Raw genomic sequence first — 24,227 nt, forward strand, 5'->3', positions numbered from 1 at the left:
GTGAGAGCTGGAGCCCAGAAATCCGGGGATGGATAAGATGCAGCGTCCCCTCCAATTCCCGTAAGCGCCCCTTGCTCCATCCTGCACCCAAATACCTCAGCTAGGCCCTCTCCCCACTCTTGACACTCCAGACTCAGCCGGGACAGACCTCTGCAGCCGCCACTCCCCACCCTGCAGGGGAAGCTCAGAGGTCCTGTCCCCCTTTCCTCTGAGGGACTCTTTGGTGACCACAAAAGGATTTGGTCGCTCAGGACAAAGCTGGTAGAGGACAGTGGGATGGCTGTGCCCGGCGCGCCACGCTTCTTCCTGACCTTCGACTTGGACGAGACTATCGTGGACGAAAACAGCGACGACTCCGTCGTGCACGTGCCGCGGCGGGCCAGCGGCTGCCTGAGAGCCTGCGTGCCACCTAGCGCGAGGGCTTCTACAACGAGTACATGCAGCGCGTCTTCCAGTACCTGGGCGGCCGCGGGACCTGCGCGCCATCTACGAGGCCATCCCCCTGTCGCCCGGCACGGGCGAGCTGCTGCAGTTTGTGGCCAAGCAGGGTGCCTGCTTTGAGGTTATTCTCATCTCAGATGCCAACACCTTTGGCGTGGAGAGTGCGCTGCGCGCCGCCGGCCACCACGGCCTGTTCCGCCACATCTTCAGCAACCCGTCGGGGCCCGACCCTTGGGGGCTGCTGGCGCTGCAGCCCTTCCACGCGCACAGCTGCGCTCGCTGCCCTGCCAACATGTGCCAGCACAAGGTGCTCAGCGACTACCTGCGCGAGCGGGCCCACGACGGCGTGCCCTTCGAGCGCCTTTTCTACGTGAGCGACGGCGCCAACGACTTCTGCCCCACGGGGCTGCTGGCAGGCGGCGAAGTGGCCTTCCTGCGCCGCCGCTACCCCATGCACCGCCTTATGCAGGAGGCGCAGAAGGCCAAGCCCAGCTCCTTCCGTGCCAGGGTGGTGCCCTGGGAAACCTCCACCGAAGTGCGCCTACACCTGCATCAGGTGCTGAGGATGTGGCCTGCAGGGGCCACCCGGGCGGGGAGGGCGTGGGGCGGTGGGGGTCGGGAAAGAGAAAGCTAGTTTTATTATTCCCTTTCCCTTTCGTTTCGGTATATCCCTCCGGGATTTCCCGGAATCCGAGGTTGGTCCATTTGGGGACTGGAGGAGGGAGTTGGGAGCTGTCCCCATCTGTGCAGTTAACCCAGCTCGGCTGCCTCCCCCAGTTCCACTGCAAGCGAATTCTGGAGTCTGGCCGCAGCAGCATGGCACGCATATCTGAGCAGGCAGCAGTGTTTCCACAAACCTTGTCCTCTCAGTTGGGAGGACGGGGTTCCCTGTCAGGGTAGAGAAGAAACATGTTCCGCCGCGTTGCGGTTAACTGTTGCCTTGGGCTGCGTGGCCTCCCTCCTCCAGTCTTCTGTCCAGAGGACCCAGGCCCCGAAATGTTTCCCCCCACCTCCCCCGCACTGGACTCCCCACAGAGAGAGGTGATGCTCCCTGCCAACGGTCCCAGGCCTAGATCTTGCTTTACCTACTGTGGCTCTATACTACACTCCTTGCCTCCCCCAACCCCACCCTGTAAGCATCCCCACAGGATAAAAAGCTAGAGGAAACGGTCACCTGTTGGTGGAAAGAGGTAGCACACTGTCCCGGGGCTCGGGTCTGGCCAGCCAGGGACCTCACAGAGCCCGAAGATGTCTCCTTGCACCCCAGCCTCGTCTATGTATGCAGCAAGAAACCAGGGACTTAACCAAAGTCACCCCACTGACTGGGCCTTTTGAGTCCCCCTCCTCCCGTATGGAACAGAAAGCCATGATGCTGTAAAGCAGAGCCAGTGGAAACCCAAGGCCCACCTCCCTCTTTTGGAGTTTCAGAGCTGTGAAGGAGGTGAAGGGGCAGAGGTGAGCGAGGTGTCTCACGCTGCCGTCTGGGGGATGAGGGCGAGGTGAGCTCTGCTCTCAGCCCCACCTAAGTGAGGGAGCTGGTCCCCACTCTTGGAGGAGTGCCCAGCCTGGGGCACCAAGACTGAATACACAACAAAGCAGGCAACAGGCAAAAGAGCAGGGTGCGGCCCACCTTCGCAGAGGGGCACAGGGGTCTAGTGTGGAGGGCTCAGTGAGCACCGAGGAGATGGGAGATACTGCTGCTTAGGGCAGGCAGAGGAGGCTCAGTTAGCAGGAGCCTTACAGGTGGGTTGCCTTTCAGTCCCTCGGCCCGCTAGCCCTCCAGGGCAATCATCAGGAGGTCATCAGAATTTTATTCAAAGTTGGCACTTGCAGCTGGAGACCCTGTCTTGCATGGCGTAAGGGCCCCCTGTGGATAAGGTCACCAAGCTCCTTGGCTTCCAGTTCTTTCCTGTCTCCAGCAGGCCTCTGGGTGCCTCCTCTTTCTTTACCCGGACGCCTTCCCACTGCAATGGGGGAAAGGAAGAGACACAGCTCACAGCCCAGGAGGCGTGCCGGTCTGGTCCAGTCTTGACTGGAGCAGGCTTTGGTGTGGGACTCAAGAGGCTCACTCAAGGCGGTGTTTGGGCTCAGCATCCCAGAGATCCCAGGTTGTCAGCAGCTGGGCTGCGCATAGTTCCTGGGGAAGAATCCAGACCCCTCTGAGCCGATGCCCTCACAGCAGCCATCGGAGTAGTGGCGGGTGATGCAGATAATGGTGCCCTCAGAGAAGGAGAGTTCATTGTCCTTCTGGCGGGTGTATGGGTACAGTGTCATTACTGCAGGGCGGGAGGCGAGGGGTGCCATGAGACGTGCCTCCTGCCCCGCCACAGGGATGCTTGTGCCCACATACTGGACTCTAGGGGGCAATGTGGGGAGTGGGGCAGGAGATGCCTTCTTCAAAGCCCCAGGACTCCTCCCCAGCTGAGCTAATATTCAGTATCAGGCCAGCTGCTTCCCTCCTCTGTGGGGGTGCGGTGGCGTGGAATAAAAGGCTCCACAAGTGTGACACAAGCCATCCCCTCCACTCCAAGAAACTTCAGTGTTTGAGAGCAGGGCCCCAGGATCTACCCATGTTTTGTAATCTGCTTTCAGCCCCCGTTCATCCTGGTCTTTCCACAATGTCTCTGGCAGGTGCTGGAGGTATTGCTCAGTAGGTGCTCTAGTAGGTGCTCAGTAAATACAGCAACATTGAACAGTGTAGACTTGGCCGAGTGAGCCTTGGGCAAGTCACTTAGTTTAACCTCTCAGGCTCAGCTTCGTCTGTTAAATTGGAGTGTGAAGATCCTAGGAGGTTAAGTAAAAGTGAGAAAATGGATGAGAAGCTTCGACTCTGGGGTCTGGTATAAAGCAGGGGCTAAATTATGTTAAAACCCCCCACATAACATTTACCATTTAAATCATTTTGAGCATACAGTTCTATGGCATTAACTACATTCACGTTGTTGTACAAATAGTCTCAGCATCCACCTCCGGAAGTTATTTTCCCTATGGAAAATTCTGTACCAGTTTCTCTAAATTTTTGCCAACATTTGTTATTTTTAGCTTTCTTGATTGTAGGCTTTCTAGTGTGGAGGGGTCGGCGTTGTGGTGTTAACTTGCATTTCATCACGACTAATGACGATTAACATCTCTTCATGTGCTTGCTGACCATTTGTATGTCTTATCTGGAGAAGGGTCTTTTGAAGCCCTTTTTCCATTTAAAACATTGGGTTGTTTGCCGAGTCCTGCCAAGCGCTCCTCCTGGCGGCGTTGGTGTCGGTGAGTCCAGCCTGGAGCCGTCTCCGCGCTGCAGGGGCCCGCGCCCCGGGTCATCGCTAGCTGCCTCTCAGGAGAGGAGACGCCCGCCCCCCGGCGCCCGTTCCTGGAGCGCCGAGATCGTGCTGCGCCGCGCGGACGCGGCGCCGGCGGGGCGGGTCTTGCTAGGCATTGGGTGCGGGTCACCTGAGCGCGGCGGCAGACTGCGCGCCTCTCCCGGAGGAGAATGTCCTGCAAGTGGGCGTTCCGGCGCCCGTGCCTGGAGCGCCGTGATTGTGCTGCGCCGCGCGGACGCGGCGCCGCCGGGGCGGGTCTTGCTCGGCATTGGCTGTGGGTTACCTGAGCGCGGCGGTGGTCTGCGCGCCTCTGCCGGAAGAGAGTGTCTTGGAAGTGGGCGTCCCGGCCAGAGCGCACCTGGCGCGGGGCGTCCTCGGGGCTCCTCGCCGTCGGCGCCACGCGAGCTGGCGGGGGTCTACGGAGCCAGCGCCCGGCGGCTGGGAATGACCCATCCCGTGGGTCCCTGGCACCCCAGCGGCATCCGAGCGCGGAGCGGAGGGAGTCTAGGGAGCCAGCACCCGGCTGCTGGGAACGACCCGTTCCGTGGGTCCCTGGCACCCCAGCGGCATCCGAGCGCGGAGCGGAGGGCTGCGGACCGCAGGTAAGGGGACAGGGGTTGGTGGGGGTGGGTGGAGGAAGGAACGAGGAATTACACCAGAGCTGTTTGGTACAGGGGCAGAAACAGAAAACTCAGACGTACCACTGCAGAGGCCATGGGAGTTAAGTTGTAAATGCTGCTGGCTTTCAGTAGCCTGCAGCCATTCTCTTCTGTAGCTGATGGGATACAAAGCTCTACTGGGTTCTTTGCACGGGATAGTCTTGTTTTGCAGAAATTCAGCTCAGAGCCATCCTTGATGTGTAAGTGTAAGGTCGGATCTTAACAAACGGCATCGCGAAACAGAGGAAAGCTTCAAGTGAGCTTTATTAGGGGGCGCTCCCGGGCGAGGTTCACTGGTCCGAGAGAAAGGGACCAGAGAAGTCGCCCCCGGGCGAGGGCAGGGCAAGACTTTATAGGGGAAGAAGGGAAAGGGGTGTGGTGAATCTGGGAGGGCGCAGGGAATTCCTTATCTGGTGGTCTCTTCGGGTGTCGTGGCACTATCTGGTGCCGATTACATCAGTCTTGGGACCGCTAGTCCCGTCCCTCGAAAGGCGGGAAGGCTGGGCCGGGTGGAAATCCCCCAGGTCAGTTCCTGGAACTGGGTGGTCCGGAATGTCTCCAGGTCAGTTTCTGGAACTGGGTGGTCCGGAGAGTTTCGGTCTGATGCAACCTGTGAATCTGATTGCGTCCCCCTGCCTCGGGCCAGTTGGCCTTACATCCCGACATCTTTGGTGTAATGGGGCGGTGTTCCGATCTCTGGCTACTTCATGCTGAATGGGGGCGTCGAAAGGGGAGTCGGGCGACCAGAGGTCCGAGGCTTAGGGGAGACCAGTGGGGGTTTCTGTAGGAAGTAAGGTGTAAGGACCGAAGAACATTTGGTTTGTGGCCACCCGAGAGACTTCCTCCATGCGCCGACGAAGGAACCTAAGAAAACGGGGGGCAAACATGAGCAAGATACAGATGAGAATTAAGGGGCCTCAGATTGGTGTTAGCCAGGTATAGAGGGTGGATCGCCACCAATCGGGAATTGGGGAGGCGGACTGTTGGTGTTTGCGTTGGAGTTCTTCTCTTAAGCGATGGAGGGCATTTACAGCAGCATTCCTCCTGTAGGAAGAGGCAGGTACCTCCTTTGTCGGCCGTCAGGAGATCCAGGGCTCGTCGATTCTGGAGAGCGACTCGGGCTATGGAGGTGATTTGGCACTGGAGAGAGGAGATGGAGGCGGCGGAGCCTTCAATGGCTAGCTGGAGTTTATGTTCTAAGTCGCGGGATGTTGAAACACTATGTGTTAGAGCTCCTTCCCGCCCCCCGAGGCCTGCAGCGACCAGGGAGGAGGCGAGAGAGATGCCTGCGACCAGAGGAAGAAAGATAGCTCTTTTTTGTCGGGTAAAGGGCGGCGTGATTAGCGAGGAAAATTCATCTTGGCTATACAGTGTGAGTTGTGGGACGAGAGTAACGGGGATACATGGGAAGGGGGAGGAAGAATTGATCTCTTTTGTGAGGGAACCATTGCACCAAAAAAACATGCCTGGTGGTGCTTCAATTGATGTTTTTACCGTGAGGGATGTGTTGCAAAGAAACCCAGTATCAGCTAGATTTGGGCGGCTGCCGTAACAGATGGTGAGATTTTTTTGAATCAAGGAATATGGGGACTTTTAACGGGGAAAAAGGTGGGTTTTGGGATGTGTAGGAAGTAGAATTGAAGGGCTGGTCGAGTGGGACAGCAGCCAAGGGTGGACGGCCAAGCGAGGCACATAGAAAGCAGTCGGAGATGTTACCTATTCCTGTGTGGTTGAGTATCTGTAGTGTTTGTTTGGTCAGTTCGGCTGCTGCTGCTAGGGCCCGAAGGCATGGTTGCCATCCCTGAATGGTTGGGTCTAGCTGTTTGGAGAGGTAAGCCACGGGGCGGTAGGAAGGCCCTACAGGCTGGGCAAGGAGTCTAGTGGCTATTCCGGCCCGTTCATCCACAAAAAGGTGAAAAGGTCGGTTTGGGTTGGGCAGAGAAAGGGGAGAAGATATCAGAGCGTTACGGAGGGTGAGAAAGGCCTGTTGAACGGCGGAAGGAGAGGTGAGGGGTCCTTGAGGGGTTTCCTTAGCGGCTAGATATAAGGGTTTAGCGAGGAGAGCAAGGTTAGGGATCCAGTGTAGGAAAAATCCTATAAGGCCCAAAAAGGAGAGAATTTGTTCCGCTGTTTCCGGAGGCTGGAGTTCACAGATAATCCGGGTGCGATCGGCTGTTATATCTTTTGTGGTGGGAGTAAGGTGGAGCCCCAGGTAGGTTACAGAAGATACAGATAACTGAGCCTTGGCTGGGGAGACCCGATAACCGCGAGAGCCAAGGTAATTGAGGAGATCTGCAGTATGTTGTCTTGAGAGGCTGAGAGATGGGCTACAAAGGAGGAGGTCATCTACATATTGAAAGAGTGTGCTGGGGGTACGGGAGCAGGAAGTGAGGTCTTGTGCCAGCGCCTGACCGAAGAGGTGAGGACTCTCGCGGAAGCCCTGGGGAAGAACTGTCCAGGTGAGCTGACTGGAAGTATGAGTATCTGGATCCGTCCAGGTAAAGACGAAGAGGAAATAGGAGTCGGGATGTAGGTGGATAGTGAAAAAGGCATCTTTGAGATCCAGAACCGTAATGTGGGTTGTGGATGGGGGGATATGGGAGAGCAAGGTGTATGGGTTTGGTACTACTGGGTGGAGAGGGATTATGGCTTCATTGATTAGTAGGAGGTCCTGGACTAGGTGATAATCCCCAGAGGCCTTGCAGACAGGCAGGATGGGGGTGTTTCAGGGAGAGTCACTGGGGATAAGGAGTCCCTGGTTTGGAGTCCTTTGATAATAGGTTGTAGGCCCCTAAGGTGAGTCTCAGAGATGGGAAACTGGGGCCTTGATGGAAATTTGGAGGGGTCCTTTAGGCGGATGAGGACGGGGGAATGGTGTGTTGCTATTATGGGCTTAGAAGCATCCCAGACATGGGGATTGATTGGGTTCCGTGTGATTGGAAGAGGGGGGTAGAGGGGGAGGGTTCTAGAGACAGGCCGAGAAGAGGAAGCAGGAGTTGGGAGGAGGGGACCTTAGGGTCAAGTCTGTCCAGCTGGAGGGAGGCCCCTAAGTGGAAAAGGACATCTCGGCCTAGCAAGGGAACTGGGCAGGATGGTATGACTAAGAAGGAATGAGTAAAAGGGAGTCCTTTGATATGACATGGGAGTCGACCGGTCTGGAGTGGGAAGGATGGTTTGCCATCAATACCCATGACCGAGATCTGGGAAGGAGAAACTGGCTCGGAATAAGTAGGCAGGACCGAATAGGCAGCCCCTGTGTCCACCAGAAGTGAAATGGACTTATCCGCTACCTGTAGCATTACCCTGGGCTCGGTGAGGGTGATGGGGGTCTTCGAGTCCGGGTGCCGTCAGTCGTCAGCCAATCCCAGCAGTTCGAGTGGTAATGCCATTGGGTCGGCCTGCCCCCCACGTGGAGATGCTGAGGGAGGGCCAGTCGTAGGGCAGTCACTCTTCCAGTGGCCCATTAACCCGCAGCTGGGACAGGACTTAGGAGGTCGGGGATTGGGACATTGGCGAGCCCAGTGGCTTTCTTTTCTGCATTTGAAGCAGGCCCCCGGCGGGGTTGCCTTTTGCGGACCCCAAGGATGCTGTGATACATGGGAGATGGCCGGCCTTAGGGCGGCTACAAGAGGTTGGGTTTGGAGGGCCACCTTCTGGTGCATCCAAGCCTGTCAGCTGGATCCTGCCAAATCCTCAGGGCCATTGTAGACTTTAAAGGCCATCTTTACCAGATCTCGAATAGGGGTTTGAGGGCCGTCTTCTGCCCGTTTTAATTTCTTTCGGATGTCCGGGGCTGATTGGGTGATAAAATGGGTGGCTAGGACCGCTGCCCCTGCCAGGGTGTCGGGATCCAGTTGGGTGTAGAAAGTTAAGGCCGCTGTAAGGCGATTGAGAAAGATAGCTGGATTTTCGTTAGGTTCTTGGATTATCTCTTTAGTTTTTCAAAATTGACTACCTTATGAGCAGCAGCCTGCATGCCAGCCAGGAGGCACTGGATCATGAGGTCGTGTTTATGACGGCCATCTTGGCCATCCTGATAAGTCCAGCCTGGATTGGTACCAGGTACAGCAGTCACTCCGACAGGCATGGAGTTGTCGGTAAGGTGAACCTGATCTGCATGGTTTCGGGCAGCAGTTTGAATTCTCTTTCCCTCTCATCAGGGGTCAGAGTAAAAGATAGGATCACAAAGATATCATACCAGGTTAGATCGTAAGCTTGAGAGAGGTAGTGAAATTATTTGATGTAGCGGGAAGAGTCGGCAGAAAAGGAGCCTAATCGCTTTTCTATTTGAGAGAGATCTTGGAGGGAAAAGGGAACATGAACTCTAACTAATCCTTCCGCTCCTTCTACCTCCCTCAGAGGGCAGAGGAGATTTGGATCTTGGGAGTCGGGAGAGCGTGTATGTGCACTAATTGGCGAAGCAAGGGGCGAGGGAGGAGAAACCGTTGAGGGAGGCGGGGGAGCGGTTGGATGGGCCGGAGCGGCTGCGGGATGAGGAGGGACCGCTTCAGGGTTGGGTGGAGGCTGGAGAGGAGCTCTGGAGGGGGGAGAGGCGAGAGATTCGGGTGGGTCGCCTAGTGGAGAGGAGTCATCATCAAAAGAAATTAGGGGCTTGGATGTAGGAGATGTCTGTTTGGCAAGAAAGATCTGGGAAGTGAAACAATCGACGTAGAGGGAGGGGCGGGAGCGTAAATACCAGAAGGCCTGAACATAGGGGACCTCGGATCATTTGCCCATCCTGCGGCAGTAATTATCTAGATCACAGAGGATGTTAAAATTGAAAGTCCCTTCAGGAGGCCATTTGGATTGATTGTCTAGAGGATATTGTGGCCTGGCCACAGTGGAATAGAAAATAAGCCGTCGGCAACGGAGAACTTGGGAGAAACCGAGGGCTGTAAAAATTGGCTAGGAGACACCCCAGGGGTGTCTTAGAATCTGGTTTCGATTCTGAGGTTCCCATGACCCCCAGTCTGTCCTTGAGTGAATGGAGAAGGAGAGAGGCGTGCCTGGTCTCAGTCTCCAATTCACGGCAGGTCGGAGGGCAGTCAGGTGATTGGGACGTCTCCACAGTTCCATAGACCTCACTTGCTATATGGTCGGTCTTTTGATATATGTATTTAATAGGTATTTGTACACGTATGGTAACCCTAATCTTAATTTTTCCATTCACCCCACCTATCCTTTTAGATAAGCATACTTCTAAGTCTGTGAGTGTCTTTCTCTGTGGAAATATGTTCATTTGTGTTAGTTATTAGTTAACACCTATAAGTGATACCATAGGATATAGGTTTTTGCTTTCTGACTTACCTCATGTTCTGTGATTATCTCCAAGCTCATCTACGGTGCCTCAAATAGCAGTGTTTCATTGTTTTCCATGGCTAATATTCTGTTGTATAAATAGACCACTTCTTCTTTATCTGTTCATCTGTTGATGGACCTTTTGGTTGCTTCACTGTCTTGGCTATTGTGAATAAGGCTGCAGTGCAGATTTTGCAGCCCAGGTCTTCTCGATTCAGGTCTCAGGTGAGAGGCCCAGTGGTGTGACTGCTGGATTGAATGGTACCTCAATTTTTATTTTAATTGCAGCTCCCTTCTGTTCTCATTATTGGCTGTTACCACTTTACATCTTACCAGAAGCTAGAGGGTACACAGTTCTCTAAAACCCCTTCAATATTTATTGTTTGTAGTCTTTTTGCTGATAGCCAGTTGACTGGTGTGAGTTGAAACCTTTTTGTAGATTAGATTTGCATGAGTCTAATAATTACTGAGGTTGAGCTTTTATCCATTTTCCTTTTTTTAAAAGAGAGTGAGCCAAATTAACCTCTTCATATAATTTTCTTGAAAAATTTGCAGTTTTGAATTTTTTTGTCCATTCCCTACCTCCGCACAGTTGTTTAGGGCAGGTGTCCTTTACAGCCCTGAGTCCTTGTGAATGTTAAGTGACCATTAGCTGTGGGTTTAAAGCCGCTCTTGTGGGAAACGGCCACAAGGCGGCAGCATTTCTACATTTCCAACTCTGGGTTTTTGGGCAACAGAGCTTTCCTGGAAATTGTGTTAGTAAGCAGCAAATTAGAGTGGAATGTGCCAGCGCAAAGCCCCAAGAGCATATATATCCTAAATTGTTTGCTTTTTAAATTTAATTTTTATTAATTATCAGAGCAAATTTGATAAAAATGTAGATTCTCCTAGGTGTACAGTTTCTGATTCATCCTATCAATGTATCTGTCTATTCCTCTTTGGATCCTTTCCCGTGTATATTATAGAGTGTTGAGTAGACCTCTCTTCGTATTCCATAGGTATTGTGTGATTATATATTTCATATGTATTAGTACATGTCTGTTAACCCCCATATCCTAATTCATACATTCCTTACACCTTTCCATTTGGTTAAACATAATTTGGTTTTCTGAATCTATGTGTGTCCTTCTCTTGGAAATTATTTCATGGGTATCAATTTTTAGGTAACACCTGTAAGTGATGTCATAGGATGTCTGTCTTTCGGTTTCTTTCTTACTTCAAGTTGGGTGATTATCTGTAGATCCTTCTATGGTGGTGCCAACGGCACTGTTCCATGCTTTTTCATGGCTAATATTCCATTGTGTACATGGACGACTTCTTCTTGGTGCATTTTTCTGTTGATGGACATTTTGGTTTCTTCCAGGTCTTGGCTATGGTACATGTTGCTGCAGTGCAGGATTGCCAGCCTGTGTCTTTTTGATTCTGGTCTACTCATGTGATAGGCCCATGAGTGGGCCTACCAGATCACATGGTAGCTCCATTTTTACCCTTAAACGCACCTCCAATCTGGTCTCACTACTGGCTGTTACCAGGTTTCATCCCACCAGCAGCTAAAGGGTACACAGTTCTCTAAAACCCCTTCAGCATTTATTCTTTTAGACTTTTTTTGCTGATAATCATTCTGACGGCTGTGAGGTGAACGTTTTCGTACACTGGACTTGCATGGCTTTATTAATTCCTGATGTTCAGCCTTTTTCCGTTCCCATTTTTTTAACAAAAAAGGAAAGGAAAAGAAACAGAAGCCAGATGTGCATAAATTATGCCTCTTGAAACTGTCGTTTTGAAATATGGACGTCTTTTAAATTTTTTGGTCGATATATGACCCCAGGATTTGTTTTCAGGGCAGGTGTCATTTACAGGCCTGTAATGATTTTGAATATCCACTGACCATTAGTGCTGGGATTAAAGCTGCTGTTGTGTGGAACGGCCACAAGGTGGCAGCAGTTCTTCCTCACCAAATCTGGTTACTATGGCAACAGAGCCTCAATGGAAGTCGTGTTCTAGATTGGAATTTAAAATGGAATGTGCCAGGAGAAAGCCCCTCAAGTTTGTCTCACTACTTCTTGTTCGTGTTTTTAATTTTTAATTTTTTATTACAGCAAGTTTGATTACGTTTGGCTTGTTGTAGGTGCAAGATGTGGTTCTTTTATACATAAATATATGTCTATTCTTCCTGGGATCCTTTTCCCATGTACGTTATGACAGAATGTTGAGTAGTCTTCTCTTGGTATTCCGTAGGTCTTTGGTGATTATATATTTCACCTGTGTTTGTATACGTCTGTTAACCCCAATATCCTAATGTATCCAATCCTCACACCTTTCCATTGGTGAACCATAAATTTGTTTAATGAATCTCTGATAGCCCTTCTCTGTGGGAATATCTTCACTGGTATCAATTTTTAGGTAACACCTATAAGTGATATCATACAATATGTGTCTTTCTCTTTCTGACTTACTCCAGGTTGTGTGATTACATCTAGAATCATCTACGGTGCTGCACAGGGCAATGTGTCCTTTTTTTCCTTGGCTAATATTTTGTCTGTACTTGTACCAGTTCTTCTTTGTCCACTCATCCGTTGCTGGACTTTTTGGTTACTTCCATATCTTGGCTATTGTAATACTGTGCAGTGCACATTTGCCTTCCTGTGCCTTTCCAATTCTGTCTTCTTTGGTTATAGGTCCAGGAATGGGCCTGCTGGTTTATATTGTAGCTCAGTGTTTACCTTTTAAAGGCATCTCCATTCTGTTCTCATTAGTGGCTCTTTCCAGGGTACATCCCACTGAAAGTTGAGGGTATGCATTTCTCCACAACACCTTCAGCATGCATGCATTCATTCATTCATTCATTTATTTATTTATTTTCGTTTGTTTGTTTTGCGGTACACGGGCCTCTCACTGTTGTGGCCTCTCCCGTTGCAGAGCACAGGCACCCGCGGCATGTGGGATCTTCCCAGAACGGAGTACGAACCCGCGTCCCCTGCATCGCAGGTGGACTCTCAACCACTGCGCCACCAGGGAAGCCCCAGCATTTATTGATTATGGGTTTCGTGCTGAAGGTTATTCTGAGGGGTGTGAACTGATACCTCTTTGTGGTTGAATTTCCGTGTGTCTCATAATCCCTTGACATTAAGCTTTAAGGCATGTCCTTCTTATTTTTCAAGCTGTGATTACAGCTTAGCTCTTCAAAGTGTTTTCTTAAAGTATGTGTCACATTTTGAAATTTTTTGGCCATTACCTCCCTCAAGACATTTTGAGGGCAGGTTTCATTTACAGCCCTGCAGTACTTGTTCACATGAAGTGACCATTAGCACAGGCTTTAAAGCTGCTTTTGCAGGTAATGGCCAGAGGGTGGCAGCCTTTCTAAGTTCCCCACGCTGGTACTAGGGAAACAGACCTTCCTGCCAGTGGTGTTCCTCGGTTATAAATTAGAGAAGAATGTGCCCAGATAAACCCCCAAATGCTTACGTCTCCTTACTTATGTTTGTTTTTAAATTTAATTTAAACTTTTTATTGGAGTAATATTCCATTGTGTACATAGACCACTGCTTCTTGGTGCACTCCTCTGTTGATGGACATTTTCGTTGCTTCCAAGTGTTGGCTATGGTAAGTATTGCTGGAGTGCAGAATTGCCAGTCTGTGAGGTTTTGATTCTCATTTTCTCAGGTGACAGGTCCAGCAGTGGGTATGACTGATTGCCTGGTAGCGCAATGTTTCCCTTTTCAAAGCACCTCCATTGTGTTTTCATTAGTGGCCCATACCACATCCCCCTTAGAACGGAGGGTACGCACTTCTCCACAATCGCTTCAGCATTTATTGCTTGCAGCATTTTTGCTAATGGCCATTCTGACTGCTGTGAGCTGATAGGTTTTTGTAATTTGGGTTTGCGTGTCTTTACAAATACCAAAAATTCATCATTTTTCCAAGCCGTTTTTGTTTCTGTTTAAAAAAAAGGAGAACAAAGTGTGCATACAATATACCTCTTGAAATTGTCTTCTTGGAAGGTTTCCCTCTTTTGAATTTCTTATTCGGTTTTCGACCCCAGGAATTTTTTGGTGGACAGGTGCCATTACAGAACTGCACGTTTGGTGAATAGTTAGTGACCATTAGCAGTGGGTTTAAAGCTGCTGTTGTGTGAAACGGTCACAAGGAGGCAGCATTTCTTCATTCCCCAATCTGGGTAGTAGGGCAGGAGAGCCTTTCTGGAAGTCGTGTTCCTAGGTTGTAAATTAGAATGGAATGTGCCAGGAGAAACCCCCATAATTTTATGTCTCATTACTTCTTATTGGTTGTCTTAATTTTTGTAATCGGGGTAATGATTAGAATATTGTTTGCCCTAGTTGTACACAATCTGGCTCATTTGTACATTATATCTGTCTATTCATATACAGATCCTCTTCCCATGCAAAATATTACACAGTGTTCCGTAGACCTCCCTTGCTCTATGGTCGGTCTTTGTGACACATGTATATAAAATGTATTGGTATATGTAACACTGATCTTAATTTATCCATTCCTCCCACCTTTCCTTTTAGATAAGTATAGTTTTTTCCTACATCTGTGAGTGTCTTTCTCTGTGGAAATATCTTCCTGTGGGTCAGTTATTAGATAACGCCTATAAGTAATATCATAGGATATAGGTCTTTTGATTTCCAACTTACCTCATGTTCCATGATTATCTCTAGGCTCATCTGTGGTGCCTCAAAGAGCGGTAATTCATTGTTCTCCATGGTGAATATTCCATTGTGTACATGGACCTCTTCTTCTTTATCCATTCACCTGTTGATGGACATTTGGGTTGCTTCACCATCTTGGCTATTGTGAATAAGGCCGCAGTGCAACTGATACAGCCTGTGTCTTCCCGATTCTGGACTTCTCAGGTGAGAGGCCTAGCAGTGGGCCTGCTGTGTCGAATGGAAAACGTAGGGAGTAACCAGGCAAAGTCAGTTACCATGGCAGCCCTGGGAAAAACATTATCAAGTGACACTAACACTCCCAGGAGCCTACATTTGTTTCCACAATAAGTAAACCTTTCTCATTTCTAAAGTACTATACTGTGAAATATGCATCTCAGTCACAACTAGAGGTTACTCAGTGTCTGCTGTGAGTGGGAGGAAAACAGAAGGGCCTTACACAGTACCTAAAGCAATGACAAGAAGAAACTAGGGTCCATGGGCAGAGACAGACAGGCTCAGTCAGGCTCCTATCACTATGACATTCTGAGGAGATCACGTTGTAAGGGCTCGAGCACGAGAAAGCAGCCACTAACCAGCTACCCTGTCTCAAATAGTTGGAGAAAGTCAATGCAAATACATACCTATGTATTCTTCTTTTCTGATCATTCTTTCAGTGTAGCCCTTCTGGCTTTGTGCAAAGCGATTCTTTGTTTTGTACCTGAAAAATGAGTGGCACATGTAAATGGATGAAACTTGTCAGAGCAGACATCCAAGGAGCTCTTCAGCTAACGAACGAGGAGCTCCGAGTTCTGGGAAAGAATCGTAAAAGTAGTGTAGAATCACAGTATCTTAGAGCATCCTTTATATCAACTCCCCTCTATCATATCACCAGTCACTGGTCATCAGCCTATACATGAACTTTGCAGTGACAGAAAACCCAGCACTCTCTAGACAGATCTAGGCATTTCTAGTTGCTACAGCAGTCTATATCAAATTCAGAATCTGACTCCCTGTCATGCATCAGTCCCAGTCTGCCTTCTGCAATGGTACACCCCATGGCACACCTCATCTCTTTTCCATCTGGCACATTTCCCAAACACATGAGGACAATTTTGTTCTTCCTAAAGCTCTCTTCTCCCACGTCACCCTCCTAAACCACTCCTTCCTGTGTTTATGACTTTGAGGAGCCCCCAAGGTTTTCTCATCCCAAGGCCATGACAAGCAATGGCATCAGTGTGCCTGCTACACATTCTGGGAAAGGGGCAGGGCCACACAAGGGTCTGGCAAATGTGACTGACTACCTGAGGTGAGAGTACATGGGACAACCTCAGCCTCTCTTCAGTCCTCAGCCTCTATCCAAGGTTTCTCCATAGCACGCTATTGACATTTGGGGCCAGATAATTCTTTTGGGGTGGTGGGGAGGGCTGTCCTATGCCTTGTACGATATGTAGTAGCATCCTGGCCACTACCCACTAGATGTCTGCAGCACCGCCCCCCCCCCACACCCCGGATGTGACCAAGAAAACTGTCTCCAGCCATTGTCAAACGTTCTGGAGGACGGGTGAGGGCAAGATCACCCTCACTCAAGAGCCACTGCTCTTTCCAATGACTCTGTTCACCCATGAGGACTCAAAACCCTCTCCTCTGCTGGCTTAGCATTCAACTCTCCAGAACGTCTATCGTGTATCAAAATGCTATTTGAAATTTGATAGTATTTATCTCTATAACGGTGTCTGATGAAAGTAAAACCCTTTCGCCAGATGTTAAGAACCTCCCAGGTGATTAATCCACGTTTACCTTATCTCCTACCCAAGACACTGGAAATTACAGAAATGATCGGACACCCATTTTCGGTATCCGTTCAGGAAGTACCTGTTGTCTAAGGCTTTTTGGCAACCTGAACAACTGAATTAAAGTAAAATATTCTGCCTGACCGTGGCTTTGTGAGACAAGACACAAACCTGTAGCAGGACCCTCCTCTCTGCTGTTTACGGAATTGAGGTATCTGACTGGAAAGCCGTTGGAGGTGAACTACCCAAGAAAGCAGTGGGTTCAGGATGAGAATTTGGAAAGGGTGACAAGGGAGGGGAGAATGAACCTCAGCTGAAAAGAAAGGGGAAAAGTACCAAGAGATGAGTTCTCTTGACTGAAGAGAAGATACGCTGAAAGCCATCAGCTTGCCCTCGGGGCCCTCAGCTCTCTGGGGAGCTCTAAGGGAAGGGTGAGCCTGGACCTACGACTCCGGACTCCTGGTCTCGGCCCCCAGGCCTGACGCATTCACTCAGACGCTCAATAAATACTTGTATTCAAAGACCTTACACGGGGACCACATCTGGGAAAACATCGCCGCACCCTCATCATAAGTCACAGGGGGAGACCCGAACTGGCCAAGCCATGACAGGAGCTGTGAGGGCGACAAAAGAGCACGGCAGGGATCGGACATCGGATCGCCAGAAGCCCTCCGCCCTCCTGGTTCGTAATGCCAGGGCCCCATCGCCGCGCATCGCCGGACCCCGGTCCTGCCTCCGCCGCGCACCCTTCCCCAAGGTTGGCGGGGGTCTGGAGTCACCATCCCCGGTTCGGACCTACACACCTCGCCGCTGCTAAGCTCTACACATCCCGCTCCTTCCACACAGTTCACCGAGTCCGCGGGCCTTACTGAGCCGCGCCGGCCACCGTCCGCGAGGCTTTGGCGCGCCTGTGACGTCACTGTCGTGCGCCTCTCCCGCAACGAGGGGTGTATGGCTCTCGCACGGCGGCTGCGGCTGTTGTCGCTCGCGGCTCGGTTGCTTCTGGCGCCTCGCCGGGACCTGACGGTCTGCGGTCCCATCGAGCCCCTGCCCGTGGTGCGCATCCTGCGGGCTCTACAGCGGCGGCAGGAAGAGCGGCATAGCGGCCAGCGTAGCCCCCCTGCGGCCGATGCTGGCGCGTCCTGGGCTGACGCTGATGTCAGTGCGGCGACCCGACTTGAACCAGCCGGCTCACCTCACGCTGGGCTCTTGGAACCCGCGCCACTCTCTTCGTGGGGCTGGAGGAATCGGTGCACCCACGCGTACCATTTCTCCATCGAGTGCGCGCAACATGAGGCTCCAGCGCTGCGGAACCTTTCGCCCAAGGGCAGCTGCACTGAAGTGTGTCTGGAGCTCCCCGTTCTGAGCGCGCTACAGGAGGCTGCTCCCGAAGTTGTTCGGCCCACAAACGTGCAGTCGAGTACCATTCCCCCACTCCTTCGCGGCCGCCACATCCTCTGCGCCGCAGAAACCGGCAGTGGCAAAACTCAGCTACATGCTACCTCTCCTTCAACGGCTGTTGGGCCAGCCAAGGCTGGACCCCTGTCGTATCCCTGCTCCTCGAGGCCTGGTTCTTGTGCCTTCTCGAGAATTAGCCGAACTGGTGCGTGCCGTGGCCCAGGCCTTGGGCAGCTCCTTGGACCTCCAGGTGCGGGAGTTAGGGGGAGGCCATGGCATGAGGAGGATCCGGCTGCAACTGTCCAAACAACCTCCAGCAGATATTCTGGTGGCCACTCCGGGGGCTCTGTGGAAGGCCCTGAAAACTCAACTGATCAGCCTGGAGCAGCTCTCCTTCTTGGTGTTGGATGATGCAGACATGCTGTTGGATGAAATCTTCCTGGAACTGGTGGATTACATTTTGGAGGGGAGCCATATAGCAGAAGGCTCAGCTGACATAAAAGACCCCTTCAATCCCAAAGCTCAGTTAGTGCTGGTGGGGGCCACATTTCCCGAAGGTGGAGGCCAGCTGCTGAGTAAAGTTGCCAGCTTAGACTCTCTAACCTCCGTTACCAGTGACAAGCTCCACTGCATCATGCCTCATGTCAGACAGACATTCATGAGGCCGAAGGGAACAGAGAAGGTGACTGGGTTGGTACAGATCCTTAGGCAGCATGACAGAGCATATAGGACTGGCGCCGCAGGAACTGTTCTGGTGTTCTGTAATTGCTACAGCGCTGTGAACTGGCTGGGGTATATATTCTGGATGACCACAAAATCCAACACTTAAGACTGCAGGGACAGATGCCTGCCTCAGTGAAAGCAGGCATCTTCCAGTCCTTCCAGAAGGGCTCCCCAGGCATTCTTCTCTGCACAGACATCGCCTCTCCGGGCCTGGACAGCACCCAGGTGGAGCTAGTCATCAATTATGATTTCACTCTCACCCTGCAAGACTACATCCACAGAGCAGGGAGGGTGGGCCGGGTGGGGGGCGAGGTGCCAGGCACCGTCGTCAGCTTTGTGACCCATCCCTGGGACGTGAGCCTGGCTCGGAAGATTGAACTGGCAGCTCGCCGGAGGAGAAGCCTTCCAGGACTGGGGTCCTCAGTGAGAGAGCCTTTGCACCAGCAAACCTTATTGCAGCAGGCTTATATATGATGCCGTAACAGGGACCTTTCCCTCTGTGCTGGACGGGTGAGCACACTTGTCAGTGGGGTGCTCTGGGCTGCCTAGTCACCTTCTGAAGACCCGGGCTGCTGTCTGGCTTCAAAAGGTAAGTTGCTGGCCAACACTGGAGGGTGAACTACTGAGCTCGGCTCTCTGTAGTCTTTCACGTGAAGAATAATGTCGATCTTGGCTCTGTATTATGTCATGGTTTCTAACAATAAGCTATGTTTCTATGGGTGCCCCTTAATAACAGTTTCCACTGGGGCAGAATTCAGTAGACTCTGAGAAGATTCACACTCCAAACTACCACACTTAGGACGAAGGCTCTTTCAATTGATGTTTTAGTTTAAATTTTGTTTCCTGCCCCCAAACATCCATTAAGCCTCCAGGAGAAGGAAAAGGGGATGTGACTAGCAAGAGAAATTTTCTTCACAACAATGGCCATGGCAAGCTTAGGCACTTTTGGTGAAATCTCTCTGGGAAGTACTGGCAGAGGAATAAAAGGCAAACTGACACAGAAATATTGCTTGGTGTGCATTTCCAGGCTCTGCCTTCTTTCTCATCTCTTGGTGGCAGGTGGAGGAAGAGGAGAAAAGGTTAAACTTTTTTATAAACCGGCAGAATAAGCTTATAACATCCTCTCATCTATCTCTGCATAGGTTCTAGTCTCTGCAGCATTATATAAGCTTTGCCCAAAGTAATGAACTGTTGAAAGTCAAATGTAATACTTCACCAAACAACTTAAAAATGCTTGCGCACTGGAAAGGGTTAAGTTGCAGAGAACACAAATGGACCCAGAGCAACCTTTGCCGAAAGAGAATATTGTGCTAAATGTACAGTCATAGCTCTTTTCCATATGAAGAAACAGAAGGATAAAAGAACTTGGTCAAAATCACACAAGTCAGTAGGAAAGAATCTGGTTTGTCTGTCCTCAGGGTTGTGTTCTTTAACCACCAGGCTACCTTTTCTCAAATCTGATTCATGCATAGAATAACTATACACCTCTGCTTGCCTTGAATATTCCCTGTTTATACATATGCCTGCTGCAGTTTTTAATATTGCCCACTTTGACTCCCCAAAGCAACCGAGAATACACAATAATTTGGTCTCTCTATCCATGGACCACTGTGGTGGGACTGCCCAGGAAGCTTATGAAAAGTGCAGCTTCCTGAGCCCTACTCCAGATCTAGATAAGTTTTCTGAGGGTTGGCTCAAGAATCCAGGTACAAGGCTTTTTAAGTGGTTTGGTGGAACCCCCCAGGTGATTCTCTCGCTCTCTTAAGTTAATAAACCGTTTATTCTGCCTCCCCCAGATGCCCAGCCAGGTCCTGTTAAGGTAGGAGTCCCCACACCACATCAGAGGGATGCTCCCAGCCAAGTAATCTCCGGAGCCTTGGAGATTCTGAATGGTCTCATGCTGGCCCACCTGCCGTGACAAACCTCCGCCAGAGCATTCCCCTTCACATTTTACCTTCTACCACTCCCAAAGGCAGTCTGCTCCAATGAGGCCTGACTTCGTCTGTCCTAACGGGCACCCACTGATTCAAGCAGTTTAGGGATAGAAGATGCTGTGGTTCTCAACCAGGGTAGCCCAACCTCTAAAAGGGTAGTCCAAGCAGTCTCTACCTCCTGGGCACATCCCCTCTGCAACAGCCCCAGTAAACGAAGGTCCCATCTTTGCTTTTTCAAGGTCGGCAACAGGGAGTCCCCTCCTAAAGAAGGTTCTCTCTCATTGCCACACTATCAAAAGCTGCCCCAAATGTGGTTCCTTCCTGTGGGCCTGATCAGGCTAAGGGCAGAGTTGTCTCTTTCCTTCTCTGAGTCGGACCAAGTTGTCTTACCCCTCTTCACAGTGTTGACCATGATTTTCATGGGGGCTGCTGCTGAGCCTTTATCTCATCCTTTCATGGTGGAGAGAGTGAGGATTATAATGATTTTTACTTCTAGGGGAGAGGGGAGTGTAATGATTATGTTGTCATTTTGTATTATGTCCTTTTGTCATGAATTTGTTTTGAATTTCATATTAAAATGGGCCCACCATTCCCACTTTGTGAGGTCATTCAGCACCCTCATTTTGCACCTTTAACATCTCTCTCAGTATCACTTGGAAATGTTTGAAACGGCATGAGCTTGTCCTCACATTCCTATCAGCTGTAAATCCGGAGCCCCGACATGAACGTAACCATTGGGCAGAACCCCTCTCCACTAGCTGTGTAACACTGGGTAGGCTCCTTAACATCTTGGTTTTTCTAAGCCCTCAGGTGTAAAAATGTGAGGGTTCTATGAATTTATATTTGGGGCAGGACAAGGTCGAGAAGAGTGTGTCTTTGCTTGTATTCTTCCAAACTGGAATGTCTTCCCTCTCTTCCCCATGGGTCCAAATCTCACTTGTCCTTCAGGCCCACTGCCAAGGAGCCTTCCCTGATTCCCCAGTCCACACAATTCTCTGCCTCTTAGGGTCAGTGCCATACAACCTAGCTGTCTCTTAACGTTAATCTTGCCTCTCAAGCCAATTTCAGAATGTGGGTCTCTCTTGCCCTCCTGGGGCCCCTGGGGCTGTACCAGCCCACCTGCACGCCCCACGTGGGGTGTCTACTAGACTAGGGCATGGGTGGGGAAGCCCAGGGGTGAGGGACCAGGCAGAGTACCTCTGCCTCCACCCTGCTCTCCTCCACAAAACTGCCCCTCCTCCTGAAGCCTGACCGCAAGTCACAGGTTCCTTATTATGACCTCACTGGGTAGTGATGACCTCACAGGCCTTCTCACAGTTTCCATGGCAGCATAACTATGGAAATGTGCTGCCCTCAGAGAAACTTCCCTACCAGTTCTCCACCAATCAAAGAGATACCAATCTCTTTGGTTGTCTGAGAGAGAGTGTCTGACCGGATCGTCTATATTTACTCAAACCTGTGCTCTGTTCCCTGGCTGGGCAGTGCAGCAGGTACACCGAGACCGGGCATCTGTAGAAGAGGCATGGTGTACACACAACCTCACCTGGCTGCCACATGTTCCTGTGGGGCTTGCCTACTACGTAAACCTCAGCACTTTCCCAGCTGTAAGTAATACCAGTGACCTGGGACACCTTCAGGGTCCCACAGTGCTCACTGCTGAGGACAAGTGAAAGGTCATCCCTGAACTAGTGTTCAGGAAGCTTCTGATCTTTACAAATGTTGCCTTCCGCTTTGGGCTACAGGATGCTTCCATTCAGACCCTTTCCTGATTGGCCTCTTAGCAAAAGGCAAGTGCGTTTTTGTTGGCAGATGGTAAACGGAGCAGTTTGAGGAAGAGGGCCACTCTTGAACCACACCTTCAAACCCAGGCACCTCTGTGCTGTCATGTACACATCTATATCGGTCCCCTCAGACACATCCCATACTGAGCTGCTGAGTACTAGGGGAGAGGGTGGTGCCTTATTCATGGGAAGACCGGAAGAACCAAGGGGGGTGATGAAGTGCTAGTGAGACTGGAGGGCTGAGCAGATGGTGTCCCAGGAGGCTGGGTGGATGTGAGCCTACACTTGGTACCCAGAACCCGGTTCTGAGTCTCCTGATCACTCTGCCTCAGTACTTGGCCTTGTTCTAATCTAGATAAAAGTATCAGAGGGCTAGAGTTCAGTGTGGTTGTAACAGGCATTATAAATGGGGCCCAAGAGGGGTTGCCAAGGTGGGAGGGGTCCTTAACCAATTTATATTAGGTTATCTTTTTCCAAAACTTGAAAGACGTTTCCATTAAAGCCTCAGAAGTGACACACTGCAAGAAATGTTTTCTCTGTTGTGGAAGGGAGAGATGGAGAGGATCATGATTGCAATTTCTTTCGGGTTCTACTGTTTTCCCTGGCAACGGTGAAGAGACTACCTCATCTGATGCAGCCGTAGGCTCTAGGAATTGCTTTTGCAGCCAGTGTCCCTTCTCTAGGGACTCATAGAGCTGATGGGCCAAGTCTGTGTTTTGGATGTCAAGTAGATTAAAGGTCTTCAGCCAGAAACTGGGAGAGACATGAGAGAGGGAAATTCTGGCAGGAGACTGTGTACAGCAGAAGTGACTGATCAGTTCTGATTTTCTTTGCAGCAGCTGTGGCTCCCATTTCTCCTCCTAAACCTGGTCACTACCATGTCCTCAACCGAGGGTGTGGAGAAACGCAGTTGGGCCGGCATGGGGAGACATACTGCCTGGTTGGTGGCTACCGGGCCTACGGGGATGCTCCTTTGGCCATGCCAGCAAAGTCGGAAGCGAGAAGCCAGTCCCCAGATGTGCTCCCGAGAGAAAGCACACTCCGGAAGAGTCGGACGAAGATCTCGGTTGCTCCAGACCCAAAATCCGGCGATTGTAGCATGGTGCCAGGAGGCGGACTCCACAGAATCTTGCTGGCTGAACCATTCTGAACACAGGGCAATGGTTTAACTGCCTAAGACAGCGAATGCCTCTTCCTGCAGTGACCCCTCCCGCCCCGCCCCCCACTGCCCACTACCACAGATTAGAACCTGCGTCGTTCTGTCTGAGCCCTCCTCAGCCAGGAGCCTCCCTGCACACTAAATGGCCATAAGCCAGGAGCCTCAGAAAGTGAGGTTTGAAATGAGAGTCTGCCCTGAACATCCCAGGGCGGAAGCTGGCCTGGAAGAAAACCTGGCATTCCTCTGCTCAATCCTCACGGGCCCCTTTGTGAGCTGAAGAAAGTGAAGTCTGCACTCTGCGAGCCGAGGAGGATGCAGGAGCAGAGACAGGGTGCAGAGAAGCCTTAGCAGTCTACCACATGGGCTCCTGCCCTGAGCCATTTTCAGCGGCCACCACCACAAACCAGGGGGGAGCTGGGCTTTTTGAAACTGAAAGCAGCAATCTGTGGCTTCCCAAAGAGCCTCCTGCCTGGGGTCTCAGGAGGCAGGACAGAGAGGCCCAGGAAGCCCTGCTCCCTGAAGCAAGAACAGGATGGAGAGTCAAGCAGCACGCACCCCGCCCCGAGGTTCACATGCTCCTTTATTGCCAGCCCTTTCTGTCCCCAGTGGGGTCCCTTACTGCTCAATAAAATGTTTTTCTGTAACAGATTTGTAGGGTCGCCAGTGCTCATACTTAGGTCACTAGCCCTGTGCTAGGCACTCCTGCCGCCTGGGAAAGGTTCCAAAGGTGGAACAGCGCCAGGGTGTGCCAGGGATCAGAGCAAAAACTTGAGAGGCTGGGGATGCAGGAGTTAGGGCACAGTCCCTAAATCATCTCAGTGGTTGAGCTGCTGTGAGAAGGCACATCCCCAGTGTGCGTGCGTGTGTGTGTGTGTATGTGTGTGTGTGTGTGTGTGTGTGTTGGGGGGAGGGGGTCCCTAGAGGAGGCAGCTAGAGGGAGGGCCTGAGGCTGGAAATGGGGAATGGCGTGCGGCCTCTGAGCAAGCACAGGCACTTAGCCCTTGAGGTTTCTGGGAAAGCTAGAGCCACAAGGGCCACGAGATAAGGCAAGTGTAGCAGC

At 51.1% G+C, this 24,227-nt stretch overlaps 1 protein-coding gene and 2 pseudogenes across 3 annotated transcripts in view; 2 read left to right on the forward strand and 1 right to left on the reverse strand.

Moving 5' to 3' along the window:
* The first annotated feature begins 254 nt into the window (after nt 1–254).
* LOC309791957 (phosphoethanolamine/phosphocholine phosphatase-like) lies at nt 255–1,504 on the forward strand (annotated as a pseudogene). Its single transcript has one exon. The product of its transcript is annotated as a phosphoethanolamine/phosphocholine phosphatase-like (transcript).
* A 3,153-nt stretch (nt 1,505–4,657) lies between these two features.
* LOC309792012 (uncharacterized protein) overlaps nt 4,658–24,227 on the reverse strand; it is a gene marked incomplete at its 5' end in the record, with an annotated part of 60,157 nt that continues 40,587 nt past the window's right edge. The window contains 3 exons of the mRNA XM_082601211.1: nt 4,658–5,551; nt 14,368–14,485; nt 15,024–15,100. Coding sequence (XP_082457337.1) covers nt 14,394–14,485; nt 15,024–15,100 — 169 coding nt within the window. The 3' untranslated portion in view covers nt 4,658–5,551; nt 14,368–14,393. The remainder of the gene's footprint in view (nt 5,552–14,367; nt 14,486–15,023; nt 15,101–24,227) is intronic.
* On the forward strand, nt 17,006–22,988 carry LOC309791849 (putative ATP-dependent RNA helicase DDX28; annotated as a pseudogene). The gene is made up of 2 exons: nt 17,006–18,882; nt 22,845–22,988. The product of its transcript is annotated as a putative ATP-dependent RNA helicase DDX28 (transcript).

The sequence above is a fragment of the Mesoplodon mirus genome, assembly GCF_964341445.2.
Source record: "Mesoplodon mirus genome assembly, chromosome: 16".
NCBI classification, from domain to species: domain Eukaryota; kingdom Metazoa; phylum Chordata; class Mammalia; order Artiodactyla; family Ziphiidae; genus Mesoplodon; species Mesoplodon mirus.